Genomic DNA, 24,823 nt, shown 5'->3' on the forward strand with positions numbered 1-24,823 from the left:
AGATAAGAACTTTAATTTCATTCAATTACTTATTTCTATCATGGACGGGCACTATCATGTACCTACTGACATCAGTTTTATTCATATTTTCAAATTCCTCAGCCTTTCCATGTAAATAAGCACGGAAAGTGGGCGAGAGAGGTTGACAGTAGCACCTAAGGGATTTAGTGACTGTTGTTACCATATCGTCAACTATATAAGATCTAAAGTTTTAGTTTCATGAAATTTAGGAAAATTCTCTCCCAGTTTTACGAAGCAATACGGTTTGATTGTAACTCACCACTGTGACTTTAGTTTTCTTCTTTTTCATGCGGAGCACCCGGGAAGCAATCTGGATGGTGGAAAGGGTTTCTGAGAAATCTCTGGGTGAGGCAGAGATGTGAGCAATCATGGTGGTCCGGCAGTTCATGTTGCCTAGCGACTCCCTTAGCAACATGGTCAGTTTGCTGTCCCTAGTAACAGACATACGCCGAGGTGTGAGCTCTTAATGCACTTTGGAATTGCACACAGTCACTCAAACATGTGACAAAACTGGTCGATTTTCTAAAAACACAACCACACACAAATGACATATGACATGTAATAATGACACAACACTAGGCTCGCATATTCATGCGAATGAAATGAAGGTCATTGTAGCAAAGTTAATGGCAATTATTCATTATGAATATTGTTCAAAGCTCCTTGAACACATGAAAGTTTGCTATTCAAGGCTAAAGCTAACACCGTCTTAAAAGGATATTATGTAGCCTAATATTGGATGAGGATTTATCTCCCAGAGAGATTATGCTAGCAGATGGGAAAGTAAAAGTAGGCTGTGTGTTAAAAAACGACTTTCTCCTGGGTGGGCTACCACAATCATTCATTGCCTTGAGTGTGTGTGTGTGTGTGTGTGTGTGCGTGTGCGTGTGTGTGCGTGCGTGTGCGTGTGCAGAGAGGCCTGCAGCCTGATGGTAAGTAGAGCTCCTCTGTGGCCCAATACCTCGTGCTGCTGTCCCCCTTCTCTAAAAACACAGCCTGCAGGCATGTCTCACACACGTATGTGTACATTCACATCAGATAGACATGTATGCACACACTCCTTTCTTGACCTCCTCTTTCTTGTTGGTGCCCCTCTCCTCGCTCTCTTTCTTTTCTCCTCTCTCGGTTTTCAGCTGCAGGCTTCAACAAACCCTCGTGTGTTCCCCGCCTAGATCTTTCTCTATCTCGATAATCGCTCCCCGGGATTAATGTAAGTAAGCTCAGGACTCATGAAGTATCCATTTGCATGTTAGTTTAAGTGCTGAGGATGTTGAATTCCATCTACCTCTTCGTATTTTAACCTCAAGCAGAATTCTCTCATCAACATTATTACAAGGAACTATTGAGCAGGACAAAAAGCCACATGGAAACACGTTCACTCACAACTTTCATTCAATTGAATGAGTGTGTCCAAACTTTTGACTGGTAGTGTATATGACTTTTCAATAATAAATAAAGGCAATCTAGACTTTCTTAAAGTGTGCTACAGTCTGTGGCTATATAGCTAATATTAGCAATTGCAACGGTCAAACAGGATTTTGGATTATAATCCAACTGACTCTGCAGTGACTTTAGAGACTCCAGGCCAAGATGGAGAGGTTTAAGATGAGGGAATTTAAGAAAAGCCTCTAAATCAACATCAGTGGGAATCGCGCTCTGTCAGGCATCAAGCCGAGTCATGTCTGGGCCAGAGCCAAGATCTTGATTTTGCAGTAACAGACAACCGTCTACCCTTTTTAACTGGACTGGAAAGCTACAGACACATGACAATGTCTATTAATCTACTGGGATGGAATCACTGGTTACCTAGCAACAGCACTGGAACAGGACAGGATGGGACCCTGTCCCAATAGTATTTTAACGCCAGTCGAATGTCACGATTGGCCCATTTCTCAGACTGAAATATCTCAGCAACGATGAGAGGGACCAACGTGAAATTCTGAAAAGACATCATGATTTTTGAATGACTATGATGATTGATCAATGATCAATTGGTGGTCAATTATAGCGCCACCATAAGGTTGGCTTTTGTTATTGAAAGAAAAAACTGGATGGATTACCATTAAAATTGGTATACGTTATCCAGGATTGCCATTGACATCCACGTCGACTTGTACTCAAAAGCCTCAGTCTTTTGATTCTGTGGTGACCCTCTTCTTGGTTCTAGAGTGAAAGCAACACTAAATACATTTGCTAAACCATCTCCTGACATTCCCACAACACTCTAAGTCATCAGTGGCAAACCAGCCTCAGTGTTAGGTAGCAGGTTGTTTTGCAATGCAAATGCAAAAGCTGGTGGTTTAATTAACCCAGCAAGACGCGCACAGCTGCAAAGTCCTTAAAGAGAACAGCAAGAGGGAAGGAGGTAAGGAAAGGTAAAATTAGAACATTTACAGCTTGGCCCCTCAACTGTACACTGCCGGGGCATACCATATTACTAGAGCAGGTTTATTTCCATTAATGTTTTAGTCTGTGTTTTCACTCCATTTCTCCTCCCTCTCTCTCTTTCTCTACTTTGCTTTCATTGTTAGTCAGCTAACTAGCTAAATGGACATGATGAATATGTAACAGCAGCTGTTGTTGTTTATGGCATTAAGTCCGCAAATCCTGAAGCAATTTAAGAGATCCCTCATTCCCTCTCCTCCATTCCTCTCCTCCCCAATACGTCCTGCTTTCCTCTGTATTTGTCTTCTTGACTTCTTTCTCCAAGTTGTTTTCTACCAAGATTTGTTTATTATTACATCCTTAAAAGCATCTTTTTATGCATTTCCCCTCGCCTCACACCTACACGTGCACACGCCACCTTACTTGTATGGGATGTGCTTGCTGCCGTTGACCAGGGCCAGGATCACGTTGCCGAGGGCAGATAGAGAAAGGCACAGAGGGGCAGCACCGGGCAAAGAGTTCTCCCTGCTTTTCACATCGCCTCCTCCAAGGACTTTGAGATCACAACTGCCCAAATCCAGCAGGTGGAGGCGACTGCGACCTCCTGACACTGGTAAAGTAAAAATATGTGTCAGGAATAGGGATAGAAAGACAGGTTTAAACCGGTGAATGTAATCTTCAATATATCCAAAGAAGAACTAAAACCACCAATTGTTGTAGCCTGTGGGTTTTTCTTCTGAATTTTGTAGCATCGTGATTTAATACAGATTAATATAGTGAAAAAATTGATCTGAAGACATCTTGTGTTCCCACATTAGTGGTTTATGTCATCAGCAAATATCCTCATGGCCTGCATGTGATGTATACCCATGTGTGTAATGAGACTGAATCGATCTGAAGGCATTTTTCAGGAACATTGAGAGGTATACGCACTATTTATCCCTAGAGACTATAAGAAAATTCATTGATCAGTCAATCTTTGTGGTGTACACTCTGCCCTGCTTGGTCTCCCCCGTGGTGAAGCAATATTTAACTAATAAACTGCATTTTTACTGCTGCCTTTATTCTTCTTTTCTTCCTTGACATTTTTCATTTTTGTATGTGATATTTTGTCATTACTTTCCTATCTAGAACAAACTGTACTTACTTCCTCCTTTGCCTGTCTTTTCCATGCGGTACTGGTATATGTGTAATGTAAACAGCATGTGTGAGTTTCGGTGCTCTTCCTCCGTGGTGCGGCTGCTGTGACGAGCTGCGATGGCAGCATCCAGAAACCAGGCCGCCTTCTCTGGGGTCGGAGCACGCAGTTCAGACTGGTTCTGGAGCTGCGAGACGTGTGGGAGGAGGAAGGTTGTTTGAGTTTAAAAAGGGGCAGAGAGCCAAGATGCAATTTAGTCTTCGCTGAGGTTCGATTTACCTTCAAAAGTGTCCTAACACTGATAATACACACTGATTGATTGATTGACATATTCCAATAAAGCCTTTCAATTTGTCTGCAGGTATTGCAGACCTAGGTAGATGGAATGCAGAGGTGAGAAAGAGAGCGGACAGCTGTGTGTCTGTGTCTGTGTGTGTGTGTGTGTGTGTGTGTGGTAAAGCAGGATATCATTACCAATGAGATTATGTCAGATTAGCAGGATTACAAAGATGTTCTGGTATCAGACCAATAATCCTATGAACATAAAACTGCAGCTCAACACACACAGTTCATTCCATGTCACTCCTGTGTTGCTTTTAGCGGGCTTCTACATACACACATATTGGGACTACGCATTGAGCCTGTAATGTAGTTACTAACTTAAAATGAACGGTTACATAATAGTAATTCGATTTAGAGCCTTGTAAGTAGGCTATTCTAAGGAGCATCTATTTCTGGACTGCGTGTTTTCAAAAATGCCCTGGATGATATTTAAACTAATAGCATACAAAGTTCTAATTTTGTATCGGCTGCTCTGAAGTGAGTATTTCAGCAGCTAAAACAAAAAAGAACTGCTTGAGGCTAAAAACAACAATGGTAAAGCATTTTAATGACAAGGCCAGAAGTTCATATACACACTCGCAGGATTTAATTTACAGCAGACGCGTTGCATGAAAGAGTGCTACCATCAGCTGCTGTGTGTACGTGTGCATTTTATTGTGGGTTTTTGTGTCTGTATGTCACCTGCATGCCACAGATAGGGTCCTCAAAAAGGTAGACTCCAGGTGACTGTCCATCCTGTCCTTCCTGTAAGCTGCCTGTGGCAACTTCAGACAGCAAATCCTTAAGGTTCTCCTCCTTTCCCCAAACCTACACACACACACACACACACACACAGAGAACAGTTGAATAATAGTGGATATCAGATCGTATTTTATTTTCCAGAGAAAATATTTGCCCAGATTGACTTGGACTAAATGTGGTCCAACCATTTTTATAGGGAGAGTTATTATACTTTGTCAGAGAGAAGTCATTACTTGTGATGGCAAATCAAGAGTTGAATATTTCATATTTAGGTAACTGTTGTCTGATATGACAGCACTTCCCCTACTGCCACTACAACCTTAGCAGCATCCCACATGTTTGTATCAGGGATTCTCTGCATGAAATGAGGTAAATTGAGGTCTTCCAGTAGTACTGACCTCCACTGCAGAGACACGAACAGAGAAGCGTGCTCCTGTTTTCTCCTTCCTCTCATTTATGAGCTTAAACAACCAGGAGATGGCACACGGGATTATACCCAGAGTCTGGAGAGCGTCATCGCGGCCAATCATGGTGTAGGATTTACCTGGAAGAGACGGACAGAAGAACAAAGTAGTGAAAGAGAGAATTGAGCAACGTTAGATCTATTAAGAAAGAACATCATCAAAAAGACTTCCAGAGAAAAAGGTTCTTTATAGTAGTATGTGTGTGTGTGTGTGTGTGTTGGAGTGCCTGAACCCCCTCCTCCCCACGCACACACACCTGCTCTGACTGTCGGGAGTCGGAGATCAAACACACACCTGAACAAAGCCAGATGTCACACCAAACAATCGCACCAACACGAACATTTTGACTAAAACTGAGGACATCAAAAGCCTGACTTGTGTAATGCAGGCGAGAGGAATAAATGTGCTCAGATTTCTTCAGAGATAGCGTGGTGGGTCGGTTTGTATGTTACTGCCATTTCATTCAACATAGTAAACGTGATCAACAAAAGGTGCTATTGTAATATTGTTTGTATGCCATTGTTCCTTAAAGCACAATGCCAAACTCTTCTTGATCAAACCTCACTGATATTAAATAAATGTTAAAGAATGCATACAATCAGCTGTTTCAGAAAAGCAACAACGGGTGAATTACTCTGATTCAACCAATTTGTAGGTTGATTTCTTTTGATTTAATAAATCCGACTCCCTCAGTCATGATGGATCTGTTTAGTACCACTACACAACCACAAAGCGCCTATTTTCTCTCTTTTGCCTTTCACCACTGTACACAAGAGAGAGAGAGAGAGAGAGAGAGGCCTGGACTAAACATCCACGTGAGTATGTGTGTTTCCTTCTGTTCAGCTAGCTGACTGTTTCACTGACTAATACTGCAACATCGTCACTCTTTGCTGCAGGGGATGAAGGTGTGTGTGTGTGTGTGTGTGTGTGTGTGCGTGTGTATCCATGTCTGTGAAGTATATGTATATTCCCAGCATTGGTCTCATTAAACAGAGTACTAAAAAATGACCCATCCAAAGCCGATAGTCACATAACCAATACCATATTCTTTTCAGAATAATTTGACCTTTTCAATGAAGAACTGGTTACTCTTTGTGAAAGTTTGCATGCGTGCCGATGAGTCGACTGGTGTGTGCCCGAGAACCCATTTGTGTCTACAGCCACGGGCCACAGGGCCAAGATAAATGCTCATTGTGTTACTTTCTCCATATTAATTAGGAAAAAGGTTATGCAGTTACAATCCAGCCTCATTAAACTCGAAAGCAAGGATCATCTCATCTGCTGCCAGAGCAGCCGTTGTCATGTCACAGTCTCTCTGCACCATTAATACAACCGTAAAATTGATTGAAAGAGCAAACTGTCTTTGATGGGTCATATGAAAAGACTTGTGCTAAAGTCATAAAATGTGGTTATGTCTATCACGTAACACAATAAAACTCTGACAATAGGAGCTGTGATTTGGGGGCATACTGTTTCCGTTGTTGGGTTAGTGTCTTGGGAGAGCTCTGGAGATTGTGTGTGCATCTGTTTGTGATCTGTCCTCCGTGATGGAGATGTGGGCCGGTTCTGCTCTTTGCCCACTCTTTAGCATTCTCATATGAAAATGTATGAGATCAATGTTCCTTGTGACTTACCTCATTGGACACACAAATGTGTTAACAGTGTAGACAGTCTTTCACTAATTTTTTCACTAACTTATTTTACAGTGTACTATGCTCCAAGTAACAGCGCAAGGCCAAGAGTGGATTCTGCCTAGTGGTCGCATTTGGTATTGCAGTGTCCCAGGACACTTTCTCCACACTTTCAATTTCACCTTCTGATTAAGTGGTCTAGAATCTAAAATGATTGATTTGGAAACTGAAACTGGGGCCTTATCCAGCTATTTGTTTTACAACCTGTATGACTGCTCTTGCATTTTTCCCCTGGTTTCCAGGGTCCATTTCTCACGATGTAAATATCTACAACTTACTACCAAAATACTTCTTCATAACTCATTTCAAAATGAGTTTACTTTTATGGCAGATTTGGCAAGTGATAAATGTTCCCTGCTGAACTGCTGCACTTAAATTCTCTGTGTTCATCCACTGGCTGCTCTTCAAGGGGCTTTGGGTTCTCCAACTAGCTGCATGAGGATCACAAGTCAAGAAGGGTTATGCTGCTTGCATGTACAGGGATAAACACAACAAGGGGTTGACCCAGGGTCCAAGAACCTCTTTGTGTGGGTGTGTGAGCTCTGGGTCTTTGTTTGTGCCAGGGCATGTGTGTGGGTTCCTGCATGTTGCAGTGTGCAGTGAGGGGGGTTCTGACCCCTCTTTCAGACAACCTCTCTAAAAACCAGCTTCAGTAGGATTACAGAGAGAGAGAGAGAAGAGACGACGGAAACACAGACGGAGCAGACTGAGAATGCTTTCAGCTTCTGTAGACACTAATCCTCTTCTCTCTCCCTCTGATACATGACAGCCAAATGAAAGACAGACACACTGTCGGTCGGACACACAGTCCGTCACACACAAGATGACTCACGAGCCACACATGCTCTGGTTTTGTAGTCTGCGTGCATTTGTGTGAGAGTTACCCAGTTTGGAGTGTCCAAAGCAGAAGACACAGCCATCTGCTCCGTTTACCACCGACTGAATCACCTCGGCAACCGTTCCCGCGCACACCTCCGCCTAGCAACCGGCAGACAGAAGAGATGACGGATGAAGGTCAGGAAAGGCACAAACACAATTCTGTTTTTACGACTTTGTTAAAGGTACAGGTAACTCCTCTTGATGGACCTATTCATCTGAAATCGCTATTTTAATGACTGAGGCTTTGCAGCTAGTTTGTCACCGGTCTGATGACACTTTGGTAGATGGTAAGTCAAGTAAGTTTCATTTCAAATATCTCTCGCTGGGAACTACATATTGAGGGTGATCCCTTCAGCCACTCATCTTGGCATGGGCGGTTTGCATAGATTTATAATTATTTTTATAATAGGTTGCGTTTTTGTTAGTGTCATGGGTTTCTTTGAAAGAACTTTTCTCTTACCTGTGACGCATCGGGTGGGAAAGCAGCGTCAAAGCTGAACATCTTTGGAGGAACCTGATTGGCTCCCGCCTTTTTCTGGGAGGCAGAGCTTGGTGTCTGATTGGCTGAGGGGTCCATGATGGTGATTTGTTTCTTCCTGGGATCCACTTTAAGGAAGGAACTGGACTCGGCTGCGTCCGACTGAGACGATGGGCACACACGTACCATCACTTTCACCTTAGGGTGAGACAGAAAGCATACGAGTAACACACCAAGACAACGTTATCCCTCACAGAAAACCCAAAACGGATGCAGAGGTTAAAGTGAAAATCCTCCCAATAATGGTGCATGGAGTGAGCGTGGGGCACTGGGAGCCGCGAGGATGGCGGTTCCAAACCTGGCTTCCCCCCATGTGCCATGTCAAAGTGTCCCCGAGCAAGACACCTAACCCCTAATTGCTCCCCAGGCAAAATTATAACGCATGGGTTATAATGCAATGTAAGTCGCTTTGGATAAAAGCGTCAGCTAAATGACATGTAATGTAATGTAACCTTCACAGCTGCACTTGTTGGTTTAGTCCTTTTCTTTAATAATGTCACATGGCACATGCTGGCAGTACTGTCAATACAGTAAAGAGTAAAGTAAAAGTGAGTGCTAAATGTTGCAGGAAGCAAAATTGTTCCTTTTTAAATCTTGGGTGACGTCTATAGATAAAACTCATCTATCCAGTTGTTCAGTAAGCTTTTGGTGCTGATGGTATTCTCTTTCACGTCAGGCAGGGTGCTTACACAGAAAAAAAAACATGCACAGATTTGACTCACGACAGACACCCCAAAGAGTCAAACCCACATGAATATGTACATGCTCTCTCATCACCTTACTCACACCAAGCCCACTTCATCCTAACCATCCTTTACCTGTTACTCTTTTTTTATCTCCCTTTTTTTCCTCTATCCTAAATCCTCTCCTTTTTTCTCCCCTCCTGCGTTGCTTCAGTTCTCTGACACACATATCAAAAGCCTGAAGAGCAGGATTGCAGTTTGTGCTTTATCTCCTCCTCTCACTCCTCTTTCCTCCCACTCCTGTCTCAAACGGTTAGCAGCAGCCACAATTTACCGCCTGACAGCTGCTGTTGTTTTCTTTGATGTCAGAGGAAGCAAAATGCTGCGTCATCAAATCCGAGTGAGCTGCAGAACATTTTACCAAATGAACAATCTTTTCTGTGTAAGTTAAAGGTCTATCAAAAGTTTGAGATACTTTTAAACAGTTTATATATTCTCTCTTGATCATCCTCAAGCTTATCTGGATAGATTAGACTTTGTCTCTCCCTTGCACTCATTTGATCTCTCACCACCTACATCACTACATCATCCAGTAAGTTTACCTTAGATTTCCCCTTCTGACAATTGACAGAGAGGCTTTGTTAAAAAAGGAGAAGATCCAATGAGAGCTCTATAGATTCAGGCTCAACCACACCAACTCTCTCAGACAATGATCATCAAATATATTGGATTTACACTGTGGACAGTGGATGGATTATGAAGTGCTATGGGGGGGGTGATTATGTGCAGTATACGAGTCTGTTTACCCAAAGATCGATGTGTTATAGTATTCAAATATCTCTGCAGGTGTAAAAGTCCTAACATTAATCATAGACAGAGAAGTTTTATTATATTTTTTACTAAATACGCAACCTTACCTATTAGCACAATGCTCATCGCGGGACCCATTACAGATCTTATTTTACCATGTGCTTTCTAATCTCAGTTGGATTTAGTCGACAGCGCTCAGATAGTGCAGTGCAGATGAAAAGAGACTGCTGTGTTTATGTGGCTCCTACGAGGGAAGGGAGGAGATCTGTCGTCTGCTCGTGCATGTTCGGGTGTGATTCTACACCGCGTTGCAGTTGAACATCAACATGGGTCTACAACTAACTCAGCAACCCCAAAACTCTTTAAACCACACTGAACTCTGAGATAGTGCACAGAATAAAGGGAAGACTATACATTTTATTTACAGACCCATTAGCTGACTCTTTGGATAATACAATGTCTGTCAAATGGCTTATTTTTTAAATAAATGCTAATAAACATAGTATATGTTATCTACTATGATAGATAACATCAGTAACATAAAATGCATCATTTTCTCCCACAAAAGAGATGACAAATTGGTACAAATGATTTGCTGTAACTTATTTAATTGCACTGGAGCAAAGAGACAAAAGCAACCAGAACAAGGTCACGCTATAAAGAACAAAGTCACCTAGAAGCATAAGTGTTTTATTAAAAATGTAACCATAAAAGCCTACTGGTAGCTAATATACGGCCGTGTAAAAAGCACAAAGCAAATAACAATCCAAGAGCTCTTAATATAATGCAGTTTTTATGCATATTTCTTTGTCTCCCTTCCTGTAACACACACACACACACACACACTTAATAATTAACAGGCTTTCCTTTGGTTGCATCATTAAATGACCATAGGCCATTTAAGGGAATTCGTTCAATAAATTGTGTGAGGAGTGTGTATGAGAGAGTGTTAGTTTTGTTTTGTTCTTTCTCAGAAGAAGGTAATTAAAAATTCAAAAGTGTGTCCATAGATGAGTTGTAAGGTGCACTGCGATGCCACCAAATACAATAAATGTGTCACCTTGGGGACTTTGAAGGCTTTATGTCAGGTCAAGAGTTTTAAAGGATTTCCCCAAAACGCGCACATGAATGACACACAAACACACACACACACTCTCTCACACGTACACACATACACTTACACTTAGAATCAGTGCCAGGCCCTCTGCTGACCCCAATAAAAGACCCCTTCACCCCGCTGTGAGGAGGTGAGGATTTTACTGTTACAAGGTGTAACTCGTTAAGTTTTCCCCCTCGAGAGCCGATTTCCTCATCGTGTCTAACGGTGTGCGGGATAAGATGTGTGATAAGATAAGATTGTGTGTGTGTACTATATTTTAAACCATCATAGCTCTGATGATGATGAGTAACCAAACATCATCTGATAAAACAACACAATATGAATAGAATAAATCAACACAATTATGCCACGTTTAAGATGTGATTCTTCTTTTTTTCTGGCTGTCGCTTGGTCTCCAGAAACCAAAAAAGCAATCAGCTTCTGTTTGCAACGTTTAACCGGGGTTCAGCACAATTGTAAAACTGTGTGTCAGCAAGTTTGTTCGAATCCACATCCACGTCATTCTCAGAGGATCCTTTGCTTCGATCCAATGGTGAATCAATACGTGTGTCAAAGTGCTGCAGCCAGCATGATGACACAAGCACACGGACGCAGGGAGAACACGGAGCTAATGGACGCTTTGTTCTTATAATGAAAAGACGCAAGAGAGAAAAGCAGTTGGTGGGGGGTTTTCTTTTGGAAAAGCAAGATAAGGGACAATATGAAATATGGATAATGTTGACAAATAGGTGGTGTTTGTTTGCACTAAGGGGAGAATAGTTACAAAGCAACTGTTCAGTCTCAGAAATGATGGTAAAAGTAATAGTTACAGAGAATCTGAAGGGAGTAGGTTGGCTCAAACTTAATACGTCACCTGGGAACCCTTTTATAAATGTTTTAAATACATACATTATTTTCTGTTTCAGTCGCTTTTCAGTTATTTTTAAGCAACAAAAGTACTAGGTTAGCTTTAAGAAAAACAAACCTCCGGTAAGCTACATTTACATATAACGTGTGCCTGGGTTGGCTGCAAATAGCACTCCTGGCTTTGGACACCTATTAGCACCTAGCAATGTAATTAAAAAGCATTACCATGCTAACAGCAACATGAAGAAAGCTAAAGGCGCAACTAAAGTAAGAAACTCTCCTGTTACTAACTCAACACTAACAATGTGTTGCTTCTTATATCTGACCTCTACTTTCCCAGACTCCCAACTCCACAACACCTTTACCTTTCCCTTCTTTAGTCTCTCTTTGTGTCCACATTGTGTCCCTCAATTCCACTGTCCATCCACTGCATTACCAATGCTCCTTCCGTTCTCTGTGTGTGTCCTCTCCCTCCTCTATCTCTCTCCCTCTATTGCAGGCTGTGTGTACTTTAAACTACAAAACCACTGTGGCTGACATAATGTCTGCTAAACCTGCCTGGAACAGCTAGGTGTTCATTTATAAGCCAAAGATTACGTCCTACTACAGATGAGTTTTTTTTATTTCCCCCTGAGAAACAAACTTGACCCCTAAGACACTCTCTTGGATAGAGGGCTTCCTTCCGCGGACACGATGAAGTCTTTGAGCCAATTTAAGTAAGGGAATTCAGCTAAACAGCAACAAACAAGGCTGAGCTGAGAGAGGATTGTTCGATAGTCCCTCACAGCGGTGCTTCATTACTATTGGCTGGAAAATCAATAAGAGACCGAGACTGAGCTCTAATTGGTTACAGAAGACTGCAGAAACACACATTTCTGAAAGCACGTACATGTACCGAGAGATGGGTACAAATGCAATAAGGGAAAAGCATGTTTGGGCTTCAGAGCAATTCAGATTTTCATTTCATTCAAGCTCAGAAAAGAGTATCAACGGATAGAAGAACTGCGTAGATCTTCCTGTTAAATTAGCCTCTATAAGACCTCTTTTATACGGATATGGTGAAATCACACTGCTGCTGTAATCCTGTCAATTTCGCCGCTGCAGGACTAATAAAGGATTATCTCATCTTACATTTCACTTGACAGTCCATGTAAAGTTGCGTATATGTGCGTGTGTGTGTGCGTGTGTGTGTGTTGCTGACAGCATTAATATTTCAGCTACTAGGTGGGACAAATTGGCTACTGGATACCCATAACAGACCTACTCCCTCATTTAGATACAAGACACACAGACACGCAGAGAGGCAAGGAGATACACACAAGGCCCGTGGAAAATGCACTTGCACATGCTCACTCATGACAGAGACGCACACAGCTTGTGGCCTGAGAGGGATCGTTGCTGCTATTAAAAATTGATTAGCTGTCATAGCCTCATTTTTCCCCAAGGTCAAGTCGCAGTTTGTCAGGGTGCGTGCGTGCGTGCGTGCATGTGTGTGTGTGTGTGTGTGTAAAGAATGTTGGCTGCAGGAATGAAAGAGCTTGAAAAAAAAAAAACTCCCGCGATCCTTCATTGTCATTCAGAAATGGAGAGGAGCATAGAGGTTGGAGATAAAGGGATAGCAAGGCGAAGGATAAGGCTTCTACACAGACAAGCGAGACCAGGGCAAGACGTTAGCTTTCATTACATTTTGATAATATTTCTCATCCCTGCTCAGAAATGTTGAACTGTATGTAAATGAGTTGGGATAGAGAACTGCGGGTGAAGTGCACCAGACGGCTTTCAGAAGACTTTGTAAGCCTCGGGGCAACTGTGACATGGTGCATGTATTTGTGATCCAGCTTTGAACGAGACATGCCATAGTGCCTCTGTAAAGCCCACTTGAAGTGCCGCAGGCTTTGAAAAGCAAATCTTACATAGCGGCCAAACTGGGGAATAACAGTTCCCGGGATGTGCACATGAGAAATACTTGTCTGCATCTGCTGACCTTGAGAAAGACATTTAGGTTAATCAAATGGCAATCCAATTAATACCTGACACTGACTGGCAGAGCCCCTTTGCCTTAGGGCCATGACCCTGTTGTGGCTAGAAGCAAAACCCATATTCACCGTACCAGGTATTTGGCCCATAAACCAATTATTTTACAAACATTAAAAATATGATTACAACTTCACAATATTTAATTAAGGAAGTAATTCACCAGGGTTACTACAATCCTGGAGCATGATTGAGAATCAGTCCGTACCAGTGCAGGGCCGACCCACAGGCAGACTGGAATAGAGCCATCTCTGTGACGTTAAATGACAGTGAATCCAGTTGGAACAGGGAAAAAATAATAAGGAGGCAAAAGCAATCCGAAAATAAGATGACTTTGTTAATTACAGATACGGATTGTCTATGTTCATTCACTACCTTTCATACCTTTAGGTTTCATCTGATAGATCCAAAAATGTGTCAAATACAGTCTCTGTGTTGGTTTTCTGTTTAGTGAAAATATATACACAGCTTAACTTCCTCGACCGATACAAATCTCCCGCAGCAGTCAGGGGTCTGAATGGAAGGCTCCCAGCTGGCGGATTTTGATTAAAGGGAAACAGAGCTTAGCAACGACGCATGTAGAGAAGCACTCTGTGTAGAAAGAGTTTGAGATACAGACGCCAGTCAGAGAGGTCCTATGAGGGATACATCCCATACTGGTCTCTCTCTCTCTCTCTCTCTCTCTCTCTGCGTAACACACACATCCAGAATATCTGACCTGTGCAGGTTGATTTCCCCTGGCTTTAAATGTGATGTCTCAATCTGTTTTCTGCCATATTAACATCGGTGGGGGAACACTAAAGCCCCATCTCACTGGCAGACATGCCCATGTATTCTGCAGGATGTATCGTACACACTTCCACCAGGGGTTTCGTTCCTTGACATCTTTCATTGTAAACTATAATCCTATAAATTGGTGAGCATGCAAGTCTGTGTGCGTGTGTGTGTGTGTGTGTGTGAGTGTGAATGCCATTTCAGCAGGTAGCCGACCCCCACTGCAGGTGACATTTCTGCTCGACAAATGTCACCACAGCCATTTTCTTCCCATATGCGTGCATGTGTGTTCGCGCATGTGTGTGTTATTAGGTCTTGGCAAGCTACAATTGATTTCACAGCAGAGGCTTGTTATGTTCCAAATACCAGAATATTGTCACGCTTTGGTCCATGTCTTGTCTGCATTTTATTCTCCATTTCATTCAAACAGAGCCAACTAAAGCTCTGTTTGAATGGTGCACGTGCCAAAATGTAATAACCACGTCACCAGGGCTTGTGCGTTGTGTTCTATAGGTACTTGCAGCGCACTGACTCTCAGCTTTTCGGACATTAGTGCCCCAAATAATTCTCTAATAAAAACATTATCAACATGTTTGAGGATTTTACAATGGCAACTGATTGTTTATGTCTTAAGAATCCATATTACATTGTTTACAGGATATTAAAATGATTACAGGGCTTGTATGAAGGCATACAGTCGATTACCCTCTTTCTTGATTACATTTTTAAAAATCTTTAATTTCCTAAATGCGAGCTAAAGTATATATTTATCCCCTTTTTTGTTCTTTGTATCTGGTTTCCACATGACTATGAAAAGGGGGCTGTTTCACGGTGTTAATTAAACAGTAGCAATATGCATTTGTGCATAGCCAACCAAGCAAATCAATGCTATCACGAGATCTGAGATCATAGTGGGATGAAAACAGAGGCCAGAACAAGCGATCGCACGGTTAAAACAATTTGTGTATATGTGGTTTAGAATGTATACTGTACATGGACGTGTACTGTAAGGGTCTATAATGTCAGTATAACTTGGCTGCTGTGTGTGTGTGTGTGTGTGTGTGTGTGTGTGTGTGTGTGTGTGTGTGTGAGAGAGAATGGCGCTTGTAAATATGAGAGTGTGAATCTGTCTCCCTGACAACTGAGGGGACATCTGTCACCTCCATATGGACGGACACGAAGATAGAGCCTCTAAGGAGGGATGAAGCAAAAACACAGCACAGCGGGATCAAAATGTTCATATACCTTCATTTTATAAATTACTTGATATACTATTTTGGAATCTAGTGCATTTTGCCTTGGGAATGAACAAAGGCTTATTGATATAGTCATGTCAAAATGTATTTGTTGACTTTCTGTCTCCATGTGCACCGTCAACAGTCCAATTATTGTCACACGTGCATGCGAGTACAGACAGACGGACACATACCAGAGCTCATGATATGCACGACTATGAAGCACAGTTTGTAACTCACACTCATATTCACAACAGAACGAGTGGGATCTCTTGCTGTAGTGGACACATGGATGTTTGATGTCTGTTTGATTTTGTCCTCCAGAGTCATTCTTTTCTAGCAGTGACACACACAAACAGAATCAGTGAGCCTCTCACTCAAACTGTGGAGGAGGGGGCACTAAAAACTCATTACATGGACGATCAATATTGCACACACTTGAGAGGCATGAAACCCCCTCACATCCACAACATACACACACACAAGCGCGTTCCATCAACCGTTGGCAATGGTGACAGATGACTTTTGTCAGCCTGAGATGTGTTACCTTGGTAACCATTAGCCTGCATTCCAGTATGGTGCAAAGGGGGTGACACACACACACTCATACACACACGTACCAGTGCAAACATTTAGACAAATCGGCCAAGGTCATAATAAAACCATATTTTAAAACCTACCAGTGAAAAGGCCAAATCACCAAATCCACACCCAACAAATCAGAGAGGCAACAACAACAAAATATCTCACTCCACAAATGACTACACCTATACTAATACAAATTAGTTAGACCTTCAACTGATTCATTTTTTTAAATTAAATTAAATGCTTGAATTAAGTGAGTGAATATTCAGGCTCCATTATGATTAAACGCATGAAAAAAAAGTAAGACTACCTACAGTATATGTCTTAAGACTTTGAGGAAGTAATGGCAGCCACTGACCGACCACTGAAAGCGCTCTAACACATCATGTGATCATTCACCCATTCACTGATGACAGCAGCTACCACACACAGGGCCACCTGCTCATCAGTAACATTCACACACAGGAGTCACACCTACAGGAGCAATGTTGGGGTTAAGTGTCTTGCCCAAGGACACATCGACACGCGGGTTAGCGGGACCTGGGATCGAAGCACCAATTATCTGATTGGAGGGCGGCCGGTGTCTGCACTCACCCACAGTCGCTCAAAGTGCATTTCCTTTACCTTTCCAAGCCCAGGGGTGTCTTTGATTTTGTTGGCTGCTCGGAGAAGGCATGGTGGAGCCGGAGGAGGAGCCATCAACAGGGCGGAGCTGAAATTGGTGGGGAACAGAGCGGGGTCACATGATGGTGAGGATGATGTCACTGGGGCCGTGGCGGCCGCAGTCTTCTGCTTCTTCTTCTTGGATGCTAAGTTCAACTTTTGTGCAGCTCTGAGAGAGAAAAACAGAGAGAAAGAGGAAAGGACAGAAGCCACTACATCAATATACTTGTTTCTTTTCCAGTGTAAAACAACACTGAACACACTTTTTTCAATAAAGAAAAAGAAGATGAAGGACAGGAAGGATGTTTGCACATCTTCATGCGCACATGGGCCTATAATTAAATCCTCCCATAGCCTTCCACTGCAATGGCAATTGGCAAATATGCTAATTGCAGAATAGTGCTCGATTACACATCCTTTAACACACAGATGCACATACACGGCACAAGCACACGCATGAACACACTGCTGTTTACATATGTAGCAACATCTGGATGGGGAGTGGTTCATTTGGTTTTGTGCTGCTCAAACTCAAAAGGAGCCACCAGAAATTATATTTATGCTTTGCCCTAAGATTCTGCTTTTTTGCTTGTCTTCTTTTAACTTCAACACCAGAAATACAAATGACAAATGATATGAGAAACAAAAGTACAGTATATATTCAACACATGACAGGTTTACAGGATGTGAAAACGGTGATCTGGCTCAACTTAATAGTTTTGTAGCTGAACTTCAGGAATAAAAGAAATTTAATTGGATGAATTTGCCTCCTATTTTTCTTCAGGGAACTTTGGGATCTTGTTCAAACACTAAAAAGGCGGCCATTTATGGTAAGTTAAACCTAATGTTTGACGTTAGTAGTGGATCTAAATCAAACATGCTGGGTAGTCAATTATATGGATATGGTTATGACTATGGTTGCGAAAGCATTGGTCACATTGACCATGGCTTTGCAGAGAGATGAAAAAAAGTTAAAATGATCTTGTCCCACGGACACTAAATCGATAGGCAGTAATTCAGCTAGCATGATTTATTATCATCAAACAAGCAGATTTTGCTGACATACTGAGTAACACAGCACCAGCAGTATCAACGATATGGTGAAATAAAAGTCCTTTTTAACTGCTCTGGTGGAAATGTTCTGCTCCATCCTGCTTTAATCTATCCACACTTATATTTCTTTGATTGTAAAGAGAGCGAGATGGAGAGAAGACCTCGGGCCCCGACACACTCTCTGTCAAAAAGCCATATTCTCACACCATTGGCTTTCAATTAACCGCAGCAGGTTACAGAGATGAGAGTGAGGGTGGGGGGTCGTCAGCAAGAGGGGAACAGAGAGAGAGAGAGAGAGAGAGAGAGAGAGAGGGAGAGAGAGAGAGAGAGAGAAATGTGGATTCAGTGACCCGGAGAACAACGAAGCGTTTCCCGTTTGACTACAGCTCTCCCCGGAGATTTGTGTGGGTGAATCTGTGCAGGTATGTGTTTCAGAGCATGGATGTGTGTGTGTGTGGATACACACAATGTTTGAAACAAAGCTCCACCAGAAGACCACTAATTGGTTTTTCATTGTGTGCCAGCCATGCTTTCATACATATTGCATCAAATGTGTAAGCATCTTATTGTATAACTTAAGACCCTATGTAGCATGAAGAAGCATCAGCTGCAGTAATTTACTGTGTCTTATAAATGATACTAGCGTTAGATATAATTCTGGCCTCATTTTCATCATAAAAAAGCTTTAAGTTTAGGGAAGATGTGCTTGAATTAATTTTACGTAACAATGGAAACTGCAGGCTGCTGCAATGCTGCTGCTGGTAGGATGACACATGACTTTGATGGATTAATGCGCAGTTACTCTTTGTTGGAGATTTCTTCTTACTCCCAGGGCAACTGTACTAGTTATTTTGTGACTGTTTTTGTAATGGCTTCTTCAAATACGTCAGCTACACCAATGCATTCATGATTACATTCATATTTGTGTATGTGTGCTATTATACTATTATTATGTTCTCTCCACCTGACTGGTGTAATCCATGGCACAACTCATGGATGGTAGACACACACAACCGCCACCTAAATGGTAGCGTTTAATGACAAGTGGCCTGGGATTTGGTCAAGTGGGTCTGTTCCAATCTAGACCTGAAGTCAAGGGCGCTTGTTTTCCATCCATCCTCTTCATTTCTCTATCTATCGGCTCTCACGCTGCCCCCTCTACCTCCCTCTCACCCTTTCTATTTTATTCCTCTCCATCCCCTTATTTTTATCCTTTCATCCTCTTCCTTCTTCTCCACCCATCCATCCCACCATCCATTCAGCCATCCTTACACGTATTGATCCTTTCCCCCATCCTCGGCTCCCTTCCCCTCGCTCCATTCATGTGTCTCTCTCTTGTTAGAACGCAGCACGGGTCACAGATAGCCCAGCTACTAACATGCTCTTGCTTTGTTTTCCTCTCCCTTCCAACCAACTACAAAAACCTTTTCACTCGACACACACAGACACTCTCAGAAATACACGCACACACGTACACAGCTGATTTATGACTAGTGTCTCTGGGCTATGTTGTTGGCTCAGTAGGTAATTATATTCTATTTAAAAGGCCGTCAGTGCAGGGAGATATAAGGAGAGACAGAGAGCAATGGTTTGTGCGATTGTGTGTGTGTTTGTCGTGGGGGGCAGAAGGGTTGCGTGGACAGACGACTGGCTTGACTGACACTATCTATCTATCGACATGTACATATAGCCTCCTATCTGCACATTTCCTACTTCCCCTAAGACCCATCTTACATGCTATGACGTAGCACAAGCCAGAGCACTAAAATATTTATACATTTCTGTGTTCAACAATCTGTGATGGCCACATGATACTTATGGCTTATTTGTACTCTCACACATGTCGGTCTGCAAAAGTGTTGATAACTGAGCAGGTCACTTCTCAACCATTGATTGCAGCCAAGGCACCATTTGCACCCTTTTTGTGATGTGTTAAAACAGTTCTAACAAAACTTGCAGATCATTCCAGATACCACTAATAAATTGACCCGCTCCTCTTCTCGTGCCTGTAATATTGTAAACAGTAAGGACAGTTAAAGAGCAAACGGGTTGTAAAAGGACAAACATTGAATGTGGTTCTGATGGGACCAGGTAATTGATATTTAAATCTATCAATCCAGTATGAGTGGCACCTCATTAGTAGCCAATTCTCATTTAATTTACACTATTTCAAAGTAAAATGAAGCAGCAAGAGGTAAACAGAGAAAGAGAGTTTTCAGCCTGTATCCATAGAATAGCAACGCCTTCCCATTTCCCCAATTCACTTGGGACATATTCATGTACTCTCCTCCCTACGACAACACAAACACACCACGCCAAATTCCTAAAGATAACATTTCTGTAGCATGCAGGAAAATACATTTTTCACTGATAGAAACTCCCTTCCCCCAGTGATGGAGAGCCTACACACACACACACACACAGATACATATACATACACAGCATGTCGCTATGGTCTTGCACGGCATCCCCAGAGGGCCACTGCAGCAGAGGGAAGATGGAGCGCTACCGCGTGAGTGTGACATATTCACAGACAGATCGGTACTAATGAAAGATATTACTCTAATGCACATTTGTAAAAGTAAAGAAAAGGTCAGTGTGGAGACGAAGAAATAGTTGTAGAATGAGAGGAGAAGAACAAAAGCGAGACAAAAAGAGGCGTGGAAGGAAGTAGAGAGCAAAATAGTAAGCAATTAGATGTAGACAAGAACAGGGATAAAAAGAGGAGGATCAGCAGGGAGAAAGGGGATCAGGTGAGAGGAGGTGTGGTGGACACGGGGATTTTGTGAGCAAGAGGCAGATTGTGCATGTGCGTAATAAGAACATCTGTATGGGGACCACGTCTCAGAGTAAAGACCGAGACAGCCTTGGGATTTACCAGCACTGCATGGCTGCATCCGTCCACCACAAACAACACACACACAAAGTGACAAAGTGCCGCCATTTGCCAATTAAACAGAAATCCCACTACATGCACAAATGCAAGAAATTGAAAATTTGACCTAAAACCGTGTATTTGTGTATGTAAAGTTTTGAAAAACAAACAAAACCAGCCCACTGAGACTTGCGAAGTTCAGGCTAAATTACACAAAACTTACAGTAAATATACAGCTTGAAACAGGAAATGTCTGAAAGACACACACACACATCTACACACACCTACAGTGACACCTGTAACAAACTCTCTTCTTTCACTTAGATAATGCTCATAAATCAGCAGGAAGACAGATGGCTGTACGTTGGAATGTCGACCAGATGTGTGCGTGTGTGTGTGTGTGTGTGTGTGTGTGTGTGTGTGTGTGTGAGAGAGAGTGAATTGGTCTTGTTACCTGAATGTTCAGGGGGTCATAGAAAACAAATCTGTAGAAAGTGAATGTACATGTGTTTGTGTGTATTGTCACATTATTAACAAGTTGCGCTTTGTCAGACACGCTGAAGCACATCACTCATAAATCAAACACACACCGAATTGGCTACAGATTTGGAAAAAAGACACAATAAAAAATAAAAAAAGAACAATGTGCACACCACCAACAGGAAGACGAGAGGAGGGCACTATGTGTGAAAGTAGGAAAACCAAAGGTGTCATTCAAAATGTGATTTAGAGTTTAACTCATTAGACACAATGTCTCAGCAATACTGTGTGTTATCTATGAAGTCATTCATTTTGAGCTTGCCATGTTTATTCATCAATAATACCCAGATTACTTGTGTCTCATTTTTGTTGTCACTCTGCATTTCCTGAGATGTGATGACACGGGTCATCAATGAACATTGACTGGGTCTGCTCCAGTCAGTGCACTGTGCACATGTTTGTCTATTCATTGTTTATTGTTTGCACCATGGCACCTTGGCAAACAAACGGTTCTCATTCTGAATATTTTCATTTAAAGTCTAGTTTGTTTGCGTTCCCATTTTTCTTCCCTATTAAGTGACATCAGCCTGAGCAGCCAGACAGTGGATGTCCATGAACCAAACCTGGAGATTAATCCACCACTACGGAGCCGGTAAAATTCATCTCACTATCATGCTTACATTCTCTGTAACATTCTAGTGAATAAATTGCTGCCAAATCCCCAAAATAAATCCTTGTGGTATTAGGCAAAAGACAATAGAAAAGTACAGCGTAATCAGTGTTATGATTCTCTAGAAAACTCTGGTCAGTTCCCTCACATTGTGGAGTTAATGATTGACAGTTGAAACTATACAGAATAGCATTTACCTCTATTAGGTTTTGTAAGTGTCATTATTGTGTATGGTGCTCTGAATACATCTCACCTGGCAAAGAAGGAAGCGGCAGCAGAGGTGGTGGTCGGCGCGGTTGTGGTCACAGCTGGCGTGTGAGAGGGCGAGTTTGTGTGCGATGTGGAACTATTGTGTGCAGGAGAGTGTGTGTTGTAGCGGTTCAGGGCTGCCTCTGTCAAACCTTCTCTGGAGTCCTCAGAGATCATCTGAGATATCTGACAAGAGATGGAGAGAGAGATTAAAAAGGTTTACTCCCAAAGGCAAAGTGAGTTACATGTTTACTGTCGACTTTAAGAGAAAAAGAAACACACTTCACAGTATACTAGTTAATGAACCATTCTTTTGTGAATTCTAAAGGATTCATAGCTTTAGAAGTATTGAAATTGAAACCACTTCCAATTAATCTTTCAAAGGACTTGCAACACAGTCAAACACTGCCTTCATACTTTGATATTTATGGATTTATTATTTGGAAAATGTGTGACTTGTAGAAAATGTAACAGTCTAAACTGGTTATCTCCAACGTAGCATAGTTCACTTATGTTGTGAGATTTGTTTCATTTATGTTGCTTTTAAGTGTGTGTGTGTGTGTGTGTGTGTGTGTGTGTGTGTGTGTGTGTTGTGTTGTGTATTTTGGCAGATCAACTCTTCAATGCACCAGCAGGAGAACGTTCTGGGTCCCACAAACAAACACACCTTGACTCCGAGGTTCTCATTTAACGCCTCCCCCTTTTCTTTCACCCTTACTTCCCTTATTCTCTCCACTCTTTATTTTTTTAATCATTTGCTCATTCAATTTCACTCCCTCTGTCCCTTTGCTCTGCCCCCTTAAGGTATTCTGATTTGTTATTATTGGATCTACCTTCAGGGAATTTTGTCCTTTATCAGATACAATTCAAGGAAGAAGGACAAGGACAAAGTGAGATAACTTTTAACTCATAACACCGTAAAGTGATGAGATTTGCGGTGTCTTTGTTGGTTACTGTATCATCAGACCAATGGTGTGCTCTGAGAGTGAGGGGTTCTGATACAGAGACGATACTAGAGAAACACACATGCATTTACATGACACACTCGACTGCTTTGTATGAGAGTGTGTTGCATTGGTTTATCATTGTGTGCAGAGATGTGTGTGTGTTCATGCCTGTAGGCGACCTATTGGTGAAATAGATATGGATTATTGATTATAGTTCTTTATGTGCTGCCAGCAAGCAGACAGTAGAGCACCTAAATCATTACTGTACGCTCTATTAAAGGAAAGATATCTTGTGCGTGTGTAAATCTGAGAGCATGTATGTCTAATATTAGCAAGTCATGTCATTGTGTGTGTATGTGCCTGCACTTCTCTACACTTTGTGTGTATGCGTGTATAAATCAGCACCGCTGTGCGTGTAGTTAATGCTGAAGGCTCCTGGGGTCCAGGAATGCTGCCCACTGTCTTGATAAATTACCCATTGTAAATGAGAAGCCTCTATAGTTTATATACCATTCTCCCTTTGCACCTGCAAGGTATTTCAAATGCTCGGTCCTATCTTGCTACACCTGCATTATTAAAGGAGCCATGAAATAAGGGCTCGGTGAGCTACGTGGAATACTGGTGCATTGGTACTGGCAACCCATTTATCCTGATAAATGGGAAGAGGAAAACTACCAGTATGGAATGGGGGAAATGGTCCCACAGAGGGCCGTTATAATGCGAGCTGGAGTAAAGGTGGCTGAAAAATATGTGGGAGTCAGCAGTTCAGACACGACTGACCCTTTGTTTTACTCAGCTGTGCCTCCCGTTGTCCCCCTAAAAACACAATAACCACTACACTATTTAGCACTTTGTGTCTGAAACACATTTGTTTCGAAGAGCAGTTATGCTTCATGCATCTCATCATAAAAGCAATCATTAGAAAGCTATCAAATGAGTTCTGTATCTCAAATACTGCAACAAAACACAAGATGTAGTATGATGGACCCCATTCCAGCCTCGTCTCCTTGTATTGTAATGCATTGCCATGAATGACATTTTAAGTAATCCAGTCTTTGAAATAAATTGGGTTTTGTTGTTCTTGATGGTTCTTATGATGTCGTTACGCTTGTTCCATTCAGATTTTCCGACAGGAAACACTGGCAGAGTCGCTCTCTCTAGATTTCACCATAAATTAGATCAAATTACACTGGATGAAACTTTAATGATCCCTATGGGGATATTAGGTCATCGCAGCAGGAGAGCCAAGGATATAGATACTACCAAGACAGAGAGCATGCTTCATATAACACGCCAAACGTGCTCAACATCATGCAACAATTCAATGAAAATTACACATCTGACCATGTTTTTTATACACCTGGTCCTGGGATTGTCCATGAGGACTTAATTAGTAAATGTCCCCAGAAACGCAGGATGAAAAACATTTCAAGCATCAGTATTCTCTACACGAAAGGTAAAAAGAGGCTCATTCTTCTTTATTATAACATAAACACCACAGTGCTCACCTTCCTCATCTGTCACTCTTATATTTGTTTTATTGTATATCCTTTTTCAACCACATGCAACAGAAAACCAGCATAGAATGTCTGCCTTAACT

General features: G+C 42.0%; 1 protein-coding gene across 3 annotated transcripts in view; it reads right to left on the bottom strand.

Annotated features, from left to right (window-relative positions):
* The window catches only part of kif26ba (kinesin family member 26Ba), a 60,892-nt gene that overhangs the window by 12,946 nt on the left and 23,123 nt on the right, over positions 1-24,823 (bottom strand). For all 3 annotated transcript variants that reach the window (XM_037482863.2, XM_037482853.2, XM_037482844.2), the window contains exons 4-12: positions 22,281-22,462; positions 16,911-17,118; positions 8,122-8,337; positions 7,667-7,760; positions 5,026-5,171; positions 4,568-4,693; positions 3,554-3,731; positions 2,830-3,016; positions 281-452 (exon numbers count right to left, since the gene is read on the bottom strand). In XM_037482863.2, coding sequence (XP_037338760.2) covers positions 281-452; positions 2,830-3,016; positions 3,554-3,731; positions 4,568-4,693; positions 5,026-5,171; positions 7,667-7,760; positions 8,122-8,337; positions 16,911-17,118; positions 22,281-22,462 — 1,509 coding nt within the window. The remainder of the gene's footprint in view (positions 1-280; positions 453-2,829; positions 3,017-3,553; positions 3,732-4,567; positions 4,694-5,025; positions 5,172-7,666; positions 7,761-8,121; positions 8,338-16,910; positions 17,119-22,280; positions 22,463-24,823) is intronic.

Source organism: Pungitius pungitius, chromosome 4, assembly GCF_949316345.1.
Source record: "Pungitius pungitius chromosome 4, fPunPun2.1, whole genome shotgun sequence".
Taxonomy (NCBI): Eukaryota; Metazoa; Chordata; class Actinopteri; order Perciformes; family Gasterosteidae; genus Pungitius; species Pungitius pungitius.